The sequence below is a fragment of the Rhamphochromis sp. 'chilingali' genome, assembly GCF_963969265.1.
Source record: "Rhamphochromis sp. 'chilingali' genome assembly, chromosome: 9".
Lineage (NCBI taxonomy): Eukaryota > Metazoa > Chordata > Actinopteri > Cichliformes > Cichlidae > Rhamphochromis > Rhamphochromis sp. 'chilingali'.
In genome coordinates, this window is record NC_137936.1 from 37,321,596 (window position 1) to 37,337,363 (window position 15,768).

The window sequence follows — 15,768 nt, forward strand, 5'->3', positions numbered from 1 at the left end:
CAAACATCTGTCAACATCTGTTATGCGTAATCACATGCACTTAAAGCATCCTCTCCTGGCACTGTCTGCCAACCCCCCCACAAGCACCAATTCATCATCACAGCCATGTTCTGCCCCTGCAAGTCAGTTTCGCTGTCTGTTCAGTCTCCTCCAACAGGACGGGTGGTGGTGGGTTCATAATGTTCATAATGGTATTTTATCAGTTGTTGGTTTGACCACTGATGAGGTAATGGCTGTTATGTTATTTTCTTTTCAATGACGTTCCTTGTTACATGTTCATTGCTGGATTTATGGAAAAACATCAACTAATATTGCATATCCATAATGATTATAAAGGATAGTGCAAGTATTCTTTAATTCTATTACGTTAATTAAAAGTATAACGCAAATTTTTTTGAATTTTACTTGAATACAAATACAAGTACAAATACTTCCCCCCTCAACAAATACAAATACAGATACCAGCTGCTTTCTACATCTCTAGTAGAAAGCAGTGCAAGTGTGTTTGCACTGTGTGTGTAAGCCCCAAAAATGTTAGTATGTAAATAATAACAGCTGTATGTGTGTGTAAGAGAAGACAAAGAGAGGAAACGAAGGAGTGTGACATAAATTACTGTATTTAGCTGAACAGTGATGGTTAGCTGGTTTTGCCTTCAGTGTGCTGAACTGTTTCCTCTTCCAGGCCATCTTCATGATTCCCACAAACCCTCCCCCAACCTTTCGGAACCCGGATCTGTGGTCTCCGGGCTTCCGGGACTTTGTCAGCCAGTGTTTAGTGAAGAACCCAGAAAACAGAGCTACGGCCACACAGCTGTTACAGGTAACGAAGCAATCCTGTAACTGACAACAGACCGAGTGTCGTGGATGACCGTGTGATCAGAAAACATTCAAACCATATCTTTAAATTAGATTTTTAATTATTAAAGCCACACTATGTAAATGAGGTAATAACTATTAAAAAAAATGTGCTCATTTTTTAATCTGTTTATTATTTTTATTTCTGTTTTATTGTGTGACCTGCTCTTTAACTTTTTCAAATCAAATGTATTTTTATTTTAAATTTTTACATTTTTTTGATTTGATTTTTGAATATTTTCTTTTTTACATTAATGAGCTTTATTTTTTTGATATTGTCTTTTAGTGGACAGCTTCACTTAACCATTCATTTTATTTTTTTTGTTGCTGGCTGGAATTTCAGTTTAATACATCATATTATAGTAGTATTTTTTACATAATCGTAGTATTTGCTGTAATATTTGCTATTGTGGTCATGCTTTAGCTTTCATGGATCATTTCTAATTGTAACTAATGTCAAAACCCATAAACGTTTGGTTTGAGCGTTACGTGTCTTTCTCCTCGACAGCATCCGTTTATTAAATCGGCCAAGCCCATTTCCATCCTCAGAGCTTTGATCACAGACGCCATGGAGATCAAACTGAAGAGACAGGAGGAAGAACAAAGAGAGCAGGATGCAGACGACGATGAGAATTCGGTACAGACTCAGCAACTTAAATATCAATAGGATAGCATTTACAGCTTTTAAGTTACTGCAACAAAAGAAGACGTTAACTTACGAGTGTTTTTGTATTTGACGAGCTTTTGATTTCTAACTTTCCAAAGCTAAACACAGCCTCATATTTATAAACATGTCCTTTCTGGATATTGTAACTGCCGTTGGAGAGCATTAAATCACGCTGCCCTCTGCCTCTGTGTTTCAGGATGAAGATGAGGTTGACCAGGGGACGATGGTTCGGGCAGGTACGGGTGACTCAGGAACCATCCGGGCTGCCGGTTCTTTAGGAAGTTCTCTTGGAAGCTCCGCAGGAACAATGATTGAACACGATGACACGGGAACCTTGCAGTCACAGCTGGGCACCATGGTCATCAACTCTAATGATGACGAGGACGATGATGATGACGAAGATGCTGGCACTATGAAAAGTAAGTCCCTCTAAACACATGACATGCGTGCTGAAGTGATCGATGAGGGCTGCAAAATCAACTAAATTCTGGCCTCTGATCGTAATCAAAATTAACTTTATACAAAGTGTAGTAGTAGTAGTAGTAGTAGTATAATAGTAGTAGTGTAGTAGTGTTGCTTCTCTGTGATTTTTGGCTTTGAGGAGCTGGTTGTCTCGCTGCAGAATGAATTGGAGATTAGTCGAGTGACTTCTCAGTGCTGAAATCTAAATATTTAAATTGGGTAAGTGTTTGCTCTGCACTCCTCAGTGTGTTTTTAGCTACAGTGAAATGTGCTCGTACATTTGTGGAGCTGTGCCTGATAAATGCAGTGATAAATTAGCTCTCAGTTTACTGGAAAACATGTAAGAGGAACCAGATGATGACGTGCTTTGGCATTATTTTTAAACAGACAGGATCAGCGTCACGTCATCCCTCTCTTTCATGCACTCAGGGTTAGAATAATAAGATCGAGACATTCAGAACCGTGTTCATGGACATGCACTGTGTGATATTCTACCTCTGTGACAGGCCAGCGGGATTATGACAGAGAATTGAGTGAGCTGAACTATGTGTGCAAACAAAACCGAAATAAAAACAGAGATTTTAATGGCCACTTACAAAACTAAAGAAAACAAGCCTGCGCTTTGGTGCATGTTTACTGACACTGGGATATCTATCAGACAAATACCACACATTATAACTGAACCAACAATGAAACTAATAATGCCTTCAGGTATATGCATTGTTCTGCAGAACATGCAAAATGCTTGAAATTGAAACAAAAAGCTCAGAATATTCAAAGGCTGGAATGACTGCAGGTGCAACGCAGTCATTTTTTAGCCATAATATCCAAAGATGCAGCTGTAGTGTTTAATTTGTCCACGAGGGGGCAGACTGTGCCCGAGCTGTGAACCGACAGGTTCACTGTGTTGTGTGTGTTGGTGTTACTGAGGATGTTTCCTCCAGAGGCTTGAACTCCCGTACCACAGTGACTTTCCTCCTAATTCTGGGTGTGTCCGTTAATTCCTAAATTACAAGCACGAACTTGCTGCTGGTGAACTCGGGCGGGATGCGTGTCAGCAGAGGCCTCGAATAGTAACAGCAGAGTTTGTTCCATGTTTGATTTATACACCAGTGATTTTTCTAATGGCTCAGTGTGTGTGATGTTAGCAGCAGTGATGTCCTGAACACTAACACTTTGTATGGTCACGTGTGATTCTGGGTAATGTAGTTCTGCTTTATTTCTTGTCTCTTTATATAACCTGTGAAAATATATGAGAGACACGTGGCACTCAGATAACCACGAGTAGAAGTAGAACAATTATGTAGTGCGATTCTTGGCAGTTGGCCCACCTCTGCATCCAGGGAGCCAATCAACGGCCAGTTGTGTGGCTGCAGGAGAGGTTTTATTACAGCTTCAGCTGTGTGGTGGCAGGTATATCTATTGTTTTATTGGGCCAGTCAATGTAGGTAAATGTATTTATATTTTATTCCCGGCAATCTATTCAGAATATTCATTAGCTTCCTGTTTGTGCAGTCCTCTGGTGGGAGGAGGCATGGGCATTAATCATGTGGATGCTCTGGATTGATCTGTTTAGGCGAAATTATGTGAAGCTGCGTGTTTAATAAATGTGTAACTTTTAGGGGAAAATCACAAATTTTTCTCTTCTTGTCTGATTTGACTGATTCTGTATGTTTTTGTTTCAGTTACCTTTGAAGTAAACCTAAAGCCATTCAAGCATTGCCTGTGCGCTCCCCCAAAAGCTTTGCTATAACCTTTAATTGACATAACCTTGAGGGACCAGACTCAGTTCACCTGAGAGAAACAAAACCAGAGGGCAAAGAGTTAGAACAAAAAGATGAATAAGATCAGACCTGCTGGAGTGTCTTTCAGGGATGTGTTGGTGCTGCATCGGTCTGTTGGCGTCTGTCGACTGTGTGGGAGCTGAAGCGTTGGCTGTATTTGGTGCTTTGGAACAGATTCTCAATAAGAGTTGGACTGAGTTGATCAGTGCTGGCGGTCTGTGGGCGTGTTTTATGTTTGTTTTTATACGCAAAGAATTAACCCCAATGAGACACTGAGCACGCTGACGCTTGACGTGTGCGTGAGTGTATATTTGCTTTAGCTCTGCGTGACTCCAGTAATATGCAGCCAGAATACGCTCTGATGAAAATAAAGCTACTGTGGAGGTTCGTGGCCAAATATCACAACTCCTACACTTCATCTAATGAGAGTTACTTTCAAACCAGGGGAGCGCTGGCCACATTTACTACCACTGACACGAACCGGCAGCATTCAGGTGCTCACTGGACCAGTTTGCAATTCTCCAGTGCCCTGATGAGAAAAAAACCAAAGTAATCTGGAACCACCATCTGTGGAGAAATAGACCTTTTAGATTCAGATATACTCACATGAGCGACATACAACCCAAAGGCCAAAGCTAGTCTGTGAGCCATCTCAGTCCAGACTCTGACCTCCCACCACAGGAAAATAAATAAAAGGCAGTGTAATGTTGATGGATCTCAGGTTAAATAACTTTAATAGTTTTTATTTTGTGCATTTCACTGCTCTATAAAAGCCCAAACTCACTTACAGCAACTCATCTCTATCATCTCAGCTCATGTCTAGAGCAAAGACGACTACCAAATTAACATTATCTGTTTGCAAGAGTTAATGTGTGCAGTCGTTTCACAACAAGGAGGTCTTTGGTTTGAATCCCCTGGCCTGCCGTGGGCCTGTATATCTACATGGGAACTCTGACTCCCCCCCCCCCCACTGTCATGCATGTTGGTGTTTCTAAATTGTCCATAGGTGTGAATGAAATTGGCCTCCAGGTGGAAGAAAATGGATGGACGAATAAGAGCGAGGGGCTGTTTGTGCAGAGAATTTAACTGTTCAAAAGGGAAATAGATTTTTACTGCTGGTATTTTTGCACAAGCTCAAGAAACTGGAACTGCTCTGACTGCCAACCACACGTAGTTACAGAAATAAACGGTCTATATTTGACCCGCACAGTAACGGCATGGTTGGCTGTTTCATCATAAACAACGCTGTCCACCACGTGCTGTTTACTATGACACCAGAAGTCGACTTTCAGGTGTAATTTGAATTATTTTGAGGGCTTAACTGTTGAAGACTTGGAGTAACAGGCTTTATTGGACTGACACACTGATGCTCACAGTCACTGTTAATGCAAGACACCACACTCTCATATGAGACCAGATGTACAGACGTACACTGCCACAACGCCACTGTGAATGTATTGAGTCTCCATCACACATGCTCACACATGCTCACACACACACACACACACACACACACTTCTCGTACCTATGGTACGACAACTTTTCTCCGTGCTCCTGGTACACTGCGCAGAAAAACCTTGCCCCACACACACACACACACACACACACACACACACACACACACTGTGTGTCTCCGGTCAGACGTCCTGATATCAGGTTAGTATGGATCTCCACAGGCAGCGGTTTAAACTGCATTAACACTGGAACATTTCGAATTCATAATTGCATTACAACTCCAGTGTCCTTCAGTTGTGTGTTTGTGTGTGTGCGCGCGCGAGTGTGCCTTTTTCTCTTGTCTTTAATGTGCTCCTCAGAGGGTGCCTGTGTGTGTCCCAAGCTAATGACTGTGGTCTGATGCTGAAGGGGCCCTGAAGATCAAGATGAGATATTAGATCAGTTATTGATCCTCCCTAATGCTACTGAAAAATAAAAGGAATTTTAATTTGCAGTGATTAGCCCTTAACTGTGTCTGACTAGAATCCGGATTAGAAACTCATCTCCTGAAAACTGTACGGGACAGAAAACCTCGTAGAGTTTCAGCCAGATCTACATTTAAATGGATAAACGGGTAGAAATATTGCAATTTTTACGATCTAACTTTGTAGTTAGATCGTAAATTTAAAATTTTCAAAATTATTTTGGGATTAAAACTAAACAAAAGAATCAAATATTTGATATGATACGACATAGAACAACAAGAGTCATTACTGCCCTCCAGGTGGACTTAAAGGAACACAATTGGAATGAGGTTTTTGCAAATGAAGATTCAAATAGTGCATATGATGCATTCTTATCAACTGTAATTTCACTATATGAAAAACATTGTCCTTTAATGAAAATCACTAGAAAGCATCACAGATCAAATAAGCCATGGATCACAAAGGGGATAGAAGATGCATGTAAAAAGAAAAATAATCTATATAAGAGATTCATAAAACAGAGGACAAAAGATGCTGAAATAAAGTACAAGTTATATAAAAATAGATTAGTAAATATTATAAGAACAAGTAAGAAAGAATATTACCACAAATTATTGGAGTAGAAGTAACACACAAGAAACATGGAGGATATTAAACAGTATAATCAAAAAGGGCTCAAAAAATAAGAATTATCCAGGTTATTTTAAAAAAGATAAAGATATTGTGCTTGATAAAACTAAAGACATTGCAAATGAATTTAATGATTTTTTTGTAAATGTTGGCTTTAATTTAGCAAAAGAAATTCCAGAGTCAAGAAATAATAACGACTTAATATAGACTTAATAAATATATTGAGAAGCATAATCTCCTAAGTGATAACCAATATGGCTTTAGAGTGAAAAGGTCCACTTCGATGGCAGTGATGGAACTTGTAGAAGGGATATCTAATGCTATAGATAATAAGGAATATACTGTTGGTGTTTTTATAGACTTAAAAAGGGTGTTTGATACAATTGATCTATATTAATGAATAAACTAGAGAGATATGGCATAAGAGGGTTAGCATACAAGTGGATGAAAAGTTACCTGGATGAAAGATATCAATATGTCGAATTCAATAATGTAAAATCTAAGCAGTTGAAGGTAACTTGTGTTCCTCAGGGCTCTGTGCTGGGCCCTAAATTATTTATATTATATATAAATGACATATCTAGTGTTTCCAAACTGTTAATATGTGTATTGTTTGCTGATGATACCACTCTGTATTGCTCAGGTAAAAACCTAGAACAGCTTCTGACTACAGCGGAAAAGGAGTTAAATATATTAAAAAACTGGTTTGATGTAAATAAGTTATCATTAAATATAAAGAAAACAAAATGATTATTTTTGGCACTAGACAAATGAAAAATGTATCTAAAATAAGGGTTAATGGAATTGAAATTGAAAGAGTGTACGAAAATAAATTTCTTGGCGTGATAATTGATGATAAGCTGAGTTGGAAGTCTCATATAAACCATGTGAAAACAAAAATGTCAAAAACCATCGATATTCTCTATAAAACAAAGCATGTCCTGAACAAAAAATCATTATACACACTTTATTGTACTCTGTTGCTTCCATATATGACTTACTGTCTGGAGATATGGGCTAATGCATATAAAACGAACACTCTTCATATTTTCAAGTTACAAAAAAGAGCTATAAGAATTATAAACCAATCAAACTATATAGAACCAACTAACATTTTGTTTATTAATCTGAATACCCTGAAATTTTATGATTTAGTTGAATATAAAATGGCACAGATAATTATAAAGCACAAAATAACTTGCTTTGCCCCAGTACTCAGAAGCTGTTCAAAGTCAGAGAGAGTCAATATGACTTAAGGGGAACAGATTTCTTTAAAAAAAAAAACAAGATAAGGACAAATATAAAGCAGAGATGTGTTTCTGTTAGAGGAGTTAACCTGTGGAATAGTTATGACAGTGATTTAAAAAGGTGTAGTTCATTTTCCTTGTTTAAAAACATGTTTAAAAATAGAGTATTAGAAAAATATATAAATCAAGAATGAAAAGAGCAAAAAAACCAAAACTCTTGGTTCTTTTGCTTTGATGTAGTTACTTGTGTGATGGAAAGTTTTGGTTTTTTTTGTTTTTTTTTTTTTCTTGTTTGTTTGTTTGTTTTGTTTTTGCTTTGTTTTAGTCTTTGCTTCGAGCCCTGAGGAGCTGCATGCAAAAAGATCTTTTGTTAAAAGGGTTGGCGTAATAAGCAAACGCTTCAGCCAATACCTTTTGATTAGCCTTGTCTCATGCTTTCTTGCTTTGTGGTAGATCTTTGTTCTGTCTTCACTGAGATATTTGAATGCTAATCAATAAAAAATCTAATCAATAACTTGACAAAATCTGACCCAGAAGAGGAGTTTGGTGGACAAAGGTCACACAAATTGTATAATATTGAGATAAAATGATAAAGCCAAAGGTGAGATTCACTGAGCCGTTTTATTGTTCTGCAGAGACACTTTTCTGTCCATTATTCACATGGTAACTGAGGAGCAGGAGGAGACATTATTTCAGAGATTGTGTTTCAGATGTGATCAGATACTGAATTAGTGCATTAATCCCTGGCACTCATCTTGTAAGTGGTGATTATGGCCACATCTGTACACATAAAACCTCCCTGTTTTAGGAGCTCTTTGCAGGACCATCGATATTCGAAGTAGATTTAGTTGACAGACATTTCAATAAATTCCTCCCAAGTCTGCACTACAGTACAGGCAGAGATGATGTTGACTTTAAATTAGCTGGTTGGAGGAAGCATGCAAGTGCAACGCATTAATTGCAACTAATATTCTAACCACAGGCTCTGATTTTATGTCAGAAAGTAACCTTAATCTCCTTTGATATTTCTTAATGAGACAAGTATGAAGCTATAAAGATGTAGTCTGTGCTCTTCGACCATAACGCAGAGACACAAAATGGGAACATGTGGCAAGTTCTGACATTGGTCTCTTTCCCTCTGTCTCTCTCATGCAAACATGCAGAGTGGCTGGCAGTGTGATCTGAGACCGATTCAGGCTTTCCATTTGTCATCTGAAGTGGATGTAGTCTGCGCCATTAAATTATTTAAATAGAGTTTTCTAACTCTGAGCTGTGACAGTGTTCTCTAATGTCGCTAACATTTTCTAATATAGCAACTCACAGCCATCACACAGTAAACTCTGTACTCTTAAAATGAGCAGGGCAGTGCATTTTCCTCCACCTTCTCTTTACGGATCCTCGTTAAAAAGACAGAAGAGCTTTTTAAACCTGCTCATCTCTCACAGCTCTTTGTGTTATTAAAGTTTAATTTTGTTGTGGAAAGTCGTAGAACGCACTTCCTTGGCTTTAAATTGAAACTGTATTTTCCTAAACTTGTAGGTTAAAGACTGCAGCCTTAGCTGTTAATTCTAATGATCCAACACCCCAAAACATGGATATATGTGACATATGTCCATACGGATCGCCGGCTACGCCAGCAGGTGTTTGTGGTGCTGGTTTCTTCTCCTAATCAAAAGCTTCTGTTAACTGTTGTGCATGCTCAGACTTGATGGCATGAAACTGCAGAAAAGCATATTGTCTGTAGGCTAATATGAATTTCATATGGATGGAATAGGAAAACAGTATTTGAGTAATGAGCTTTTGGTGATCGCTCTGACCTTTATCAGTCCCCGTAATCATCATCCATTTGCACAACCCTAATGTGATCTGTTTTAGATATGCAAAAAGTTTCAAACTTGAGCATAAACTTGTCTGAGGTTATTAAGTTTACTGGTTCTGAACAACCGGGTCACTTCCCCAAAGAAAAGGGACACAGGCAGACAGAACTTTGGGTTGTCTGTGAAGGTTCTCAGTCATCCAGATCATCGTAGTCTAAGAAAAAAGCGTCTGGACTTCTTTAAGTTTCTTGAAGACGTTTCATCCGAGAAGTTTCTTCAGTACTGAGAGCGTCTGGTGGAGAGTCCCAGATTGGGAGTGTCCCCAATAGGGTCATGGACCCCTATTGATCCTCTACCTAACGAGTCACTCTCAGCCAAGGTTTTGGGTGAACCCATAGTGAGACCTTGCCACACCCTGTTATCTGATTTACTGAGATCAAACGGCCCAGGATGAGCAATAGACAGTTGTTTTGTTTTGTTTTTAAATGCATAGAATCCAGGAAATAAAGTCGCTTAAAATAACCTGTGAATGTCACCAGCCCACCTGCTCGAGGTGTCCTCCCAGGTGCGCAGCTAAAACCGACATCCCAGCAAGCTTCTTGAAATCCAAGTTCTAATAAAACCATTTTTTTTTACTTTAAACCGTTAAACTTATACAAAGTTCTACAAAAATAAAAAGCAGGCCACTATTTATACTTTTTAATTCAAAGTAAACGCCACCATGTCGACTTCCTGCAGTGATGCGACTGCAGTGATGATGTAATTGGTCAGAAAAGACCCAGCAGACAGCAAAGCAGATCAGTGGCAGAGCAGAGAGGACAGAATAATGGGCTTGTCAGTGGGTGACAAACGGTAATGGCAGAATGCTTTTCTTCTACTCTTTTATTTTTGTCTTTTTGGTACAGGCCCCATCAGCTGAGGGCAGTCAGGCTGCGTCTCCAAGCCGCTCAGTGTCTGTGCAGCGGTTAGATTTAATGTCTCAATCAGCTGCTCAATTGGTATGAAATATTCTGGTGGCTGTTGCTTCCAGTAAAGGGGGGGGAAAAGAGATCAGTGTCCCCATTTTTTTTCCCCCCGCTGCAGTCTACAGCATCTGCTGTCAGAAAGTAGAAAATAAATGGAAGATCTAAATGTCACAAGAATCTTTTCATTAAAGGTGATGGACGTGTGGAGTCTGGGTGCGGCGGCTCTGGTCAAATTAATTACTCACAAAGCCAGTCATGACTCTTGCTGTGTCGCTCAGCTCTCTTTATAAGTTTCCTGTGTCTCCTGATCAAACAAATATGAGAGAAAATTTACTGCAGGCTGAGAAAGATCAAATAAAAGAATTCATTAACTTTTATCTCTACATTTGACTCTTCATATTACTTTCATTATGCATAAACTTTATATTTTACTGTTGTTTCAACTGTTAACAAAATTATTTTCCAAATATGGGATACTTAAAGTAAATCTTCTTGTTTTGCTCATTTGCTGCCAGTGTCGTCATCAGTTTTATCAATTATTGATGTTTCTCTCACTCATTTAAAAGGCTGTGTTGCACAGAAGCTGGATGTGGATCACAGTGTGGGTCAGGTTAGGTGTGAGTATCTCCTCAAAAAAGTGGTTTAGTTAAAGTGTAAGGGTAATGGGTGTTATAAAACATTCAAACATGGACAGCTGCATAAAAGATGGAGCACAGATCAAGTGTTTGGTTTGATTTTTGTTTTTCTCGTCTCCGGCTGCAGTTTTGAAAGTGAAAAATCATGTTTGAAAACCTCACATTTAAATACTCGCAGTCTAACACTTACCCTCGTCATGTCTTTGTGGTTTTTCGGGAGTTTGCTGTTTTAAGCTTAAGTTGAGTGGAGGAACGTCCACTGAAGAAGTCACTTGGATGAGTGACGAAACGTTCCTCCCACAAAACGCTACGTCCAGATGAACAGAATCAACTTTTTGGAGAGTAACTGGGAATTAGGGCTGTTCGATATAACGATATATATCGGATGACGATATAAAAACATCTATCGTTTCATTTTACGCTATCGTTTGTTTTGTGGTGTCGCAAAATAAACTGTTTACGGCAATATTTTTTCATGGTTCTGATGGTCACTGTAGTGGCTATATTCATTTCTTAAAGTTCTCTCTTTCTCTTATATTTAATACAACCACACTACGGACGGACAAGGGCCTGTTTTTATGCGTTGTCGTTAGCAACAACGACGGTAAAACCACGGCGTGTCAGCTTGTTTATTTTCCACATAAACCTTTCACAATAAAGCTCAAGATCCTGTTGAGACTTTTCAAAATAAACGGAATCACGTGAAAGATGCAGAGTATTTACGGTTGAGAAGCAAAAAAATAAACCTTAGACTCAAACGTTAGAACAGGCTTTTCCCCGCAGCACGCCGTGTAATAAATACTCACAAAGAAAACGGCGGCCATTACAGCTTATGTCTAAAAATGTGTCTCCCCCCGTCACCTTGTAAATGAGACATATTACCATAAACATGCCATAAGAGTGGCCAGCCAGTGAGCCAGGTGGTATGGAAACACCTGACAGGAAGGTCCAGGTGTAGCTTTACAGCAGCGACTGAACTTTCAGAGTAAGAGCTGAGATTGCCCACTAGTTGGACCAACGTTGTCCTAAACAGTAAAGGTCTAAAACATAAAGAATGCTTTGTAACATACTTCCTCCCACATGGCATTGCAAGCAGCATGTCCATTTACAGGAATGTGGTGCACAGCTGGAAAAAGTCTTTGTCCAGTCAGATAATTCCTCAAGTTACCAGACAGGAGATGCCAAGCACTAGATAACAAACTAGGATCAAAGTAACATTAGCTCATTGATTTTTATGGGTCTGACCTTTTGTCATCTGATTAAAGTGTTTCCTCTAATAGAAAACCAAGAGTGAAGTAAAAGTCTTTAAATAAAGGCTGCCCCCCTCACTACATCCAGCTGCATGCCTGCAAATGTCTCACAATAAAAGCCTTCTGTCCACTCACACATGGAGCATTGGATTTATGTTGAACGCCTGGGTTTGGAGGAAGCTAATCGATGTTAGCCAACATTAGTAGTTAATTTTGTGTTTGTTCCTCTTTGTTTAGAATTGGCTCACTGATGCTTCGTTTGCTTTCATGTTACTTTAGTGAAACTGTGACACCACGAGTGCAGTGCTGGCTGGTTTTGAACAGACTGAAGCTTCACTCGTGGAAATTAGAACAACTGTGTGAAGATTCAATGTTACTATAATTTCTCGTTTTAAATACAGACCTGTTGCATTCTGCAGCTCAGGTGAGTAAAGGTCTCCGAGGAACTGCATTATGCTGAAAAATTCCTTATCAGGAGAGGTTTTTTTCCCAACATGCCCGCGGGTAGCTGTCGGTAGCTGTGGTTAGCTTTCTTAAACAATGACTTTGTGTGTGCCCTTGGCAACTTCATCTGGGAGAGAAGGCACCCGGCAGCACAAATGAAGAAGAACATTCATTAATTCTTTTTAGGGGGGGCACTAGACTTTAAATTGATTTTGTGCTTGAATGAAAACAAACTGTGGAGCCCCAAGTGAGATTATTGATGCGATGTTAGCCATTAGTCACCATTACAAAGAAAGCAAAACACTTTGAGTGGAGGTGGAGGTAATCGCCGGATGCCTTTCTGTTTCTGACAAAAACAAGTTTTTCCCCTCTTCATTGTTGCATTTGAGTGATAAGGAGACAGACGTGCCTGGAAATAAATACAATAAGAGCTTACATATCTCACCCAGATCAGAATCTGACACCTTTATCTAAGATAGTGATATTTTCTTGAGAACATTAAGAGAATGAGTTTTTATTAATTCAGTTTTAAACTATTTTCTGCTCCCACTAGTAGAGTTCTTTCAAAAAATTCTGAAAATGGATGAAAAACAACAAGTTTATCACGTCTACACTGGAAAACAGCATTTGGTAACAGTTTTCATAGAAATCTATACAATCTTCCAACATGTTGTGACTGTATTGATTTAGAAGTACTAATACATGCCCGTGCTGCAGTACTGCTTTCTGTGTTGGTGGAATAATTGGCATATACTTATTCACATTGAAAAAACAAAAGTTAGAAATGAGATATGTTTATTTGCTAAAAACAATCATTTTAGCCCATTGCTGGGTGGGGTGTAAGGCAATGTGATGATATATCATATGTCATGTAGATCAGCGGTCCCCAACCCCCGGGCCTCGGACCGGTACCGGTCCGTGAGTCGTTTGGTACCGGGCCGCGAGAGTTGAGGCTCAGGTGTGAAGTGTATGGTTTTCAGGTTTTTTATCAGTTTTCAGCGTTATTTTGTTAACGTTTTTATCGTTAACTCTGTTTTCCTGGGTCTTTTCACATGTGTTATGAATAAATCTTCTTTTTTTTCGGTACCGGTACTAGTTTTATTTTGTTGTATTTATCCGCGACACCTTAAAGGCCGATCCTTGAAAATATTGTCGGGCATAAACCGGTCCGTGGCGCAAAAAAGGTTGGAGACCGCTGATGTAGATGAGAACCTTCTGAGTTCTGCAGTGTAGCTGCGCACCAGCTGTAGTTTGTAGGAGTCATGCAGACACATTTCATGTATTATAGTAATTATTTGGTCTGCACCTAGAAAAGTGTGTGTGTGTGTGTGTGTGTGTGTGTGTCTCTGACTGTAAACAGTAAAGGGAGTAAACAACAGATTTGAATCACTTTAGATGATTAATATGAGGAAATAAAGTCTCAGCATGACATCACACCTTTAGCCTGTGTGACATAAAGCTGCACAACCACCTGGTTAAAAATCAACATATTTCTTCAGCCATTACAGCATTAAACAAGCCTGAGTCACAGTCAGCGTATCCCAGTTATTACTTGCCCATTTAAAAATAAATAAATTGCTGTCCATAAATTTATTTAAGTGAGCGCACACACACTAACCAGCTCTAATGTCCTCCTACTATGACATCAGAGTTTCCAGCACATCTAAAAGGAGAGGCTCAGTAAGTCAAGTGCTGTTATAAATCTGTGAATAATTTCTTACATAAAGAGCTTTTTAAGGATAAACCTGATGGAGCGTTTTTAAAAAGTAGAGAATTATTAGTAGAAACGATCTCTGTTATCACAGCAGAGCGGTGCTATCTGATCACACTGGAATCTGTGCATAATGTAGGTGTGTAAAGACCGCAGGAGCTTATTAAAGCCATGAATCAAACGCTCAACGACACTCATGAACTCGCTGATTTCCTCTCGCTTGGGTAAAATTGACAGTGTGGACATTTTTATTCAGTGAACCAGAAACCGTGTCAGTAACTCCTCTGGAATTGTCCATGTAGCTGCTGACTTTTCCATGCACGTGCACTCAAAAGCACACAGTGTGTATATTATAAAATTACTTAGGTTGGGTGAATTTTCCGACTGGTCAATGTAATTATAACAAAATTGAGCCATATTACTCGTTATCTACATCCTTGTCTCGGGGCAGGTTTTGTTAGGTTCGTTAAAAGTACAAGCTAACATTGTTTTCATTACAGCAATGGAAATAATTTGGAAATGATGAGGTCTTTTTAAAAAGTCTACACTGAAGTAATCTAAAATGTAAATGTATTTTGGAGAAAATCTGTAATGAGCACCAAAAACAAAAGAAAAAGGCATCGAAGCATGACGTGTTTCCTGCTATCACCTCAAGTGTTTCTTAAATCAAATCAAATCAAATCACTTTTATTGTCACATCACATGTGCAGGCACACTGGCACAGCACATGCGAGTGAAATTCTTGTGTGCGAGCCCCACAAGCAACAGAGATGTGCAAACACAACACAAACGAGCAAAATACAAGAATGGCCAACCTGAAACTAATAAATATATGTACAATATATAATAGTGTATGCATTTCTGGATGTGTATACTAAATATTTTCCTACGTGTGTGTGTGTGTGTGTGTGTGTGTGTGTGTGTGTGTGTGTGTATACACATTTTTACAAATTAAATAGTAAAAAAGAAAATAATAATAATAATAATAAAATATATAAAATATACAGAGTTGAATATGTGCAAAACAAGTGGCATTTATATACAGTGTGGAGTGCATAATGTTGAAGTTCCAGTAGTGAAGCTGAGGTGTCTATGACGTGTTCAGCAGTCTGATGGCCTGATGGAAAAAGCCTGCTGTTGTTCTGTTTACTGTTCGTCTGGGTTTTATACTTATTTATATATATTGTCAACAATAGACAGCTGCTATTGTTTTTTGTTTGTTTTTGGGGTTTTTGTCGTTGTTGTTGTTGTTGTTGTTGTTGACATGTCAGTGAGACAGTTCATGCTTCGAAAGAAACAAGATGCTAATCAACACTTGAGGCAAATCTAAAATCTAAAATACCCCTAAACTTCGCTCCAAAACAAAGACACACAACCTTGGG

The 15,768-nt window shown here is 38.8% G+C and overlaps 1 protein-coding gene across 2 annotated transcripts in view; it reads left to right on the top strand.

Annotated features, from left to right (window-relative positions):
- The window catches only part of LOC308403032 (serine/threonine-protein kinase 4-like), a 46,261-nt gene that overhangs the window by 14,228 nt on the left and 16,265 nt on the right, over positions 1-15,768 (top strand). For both annotated transcript variants that reach the window (XM_080892257.1, XM_080892258.1), the window contains exons 7-9: positions 683-820; positions 1,364-1,492; positions 1,719-1,941. In XM_080892257.1, the coding sequence (XP_080748383.1) occupies positions 683-820; positions 1,364-1,492; positions 1,719-1,941 (490 nt within the window). The remainder of the gene's footprint in view (positions 1-682; positions 821-1,363; positions 1,493-1,718; positions 1,942-15,768) is intronic.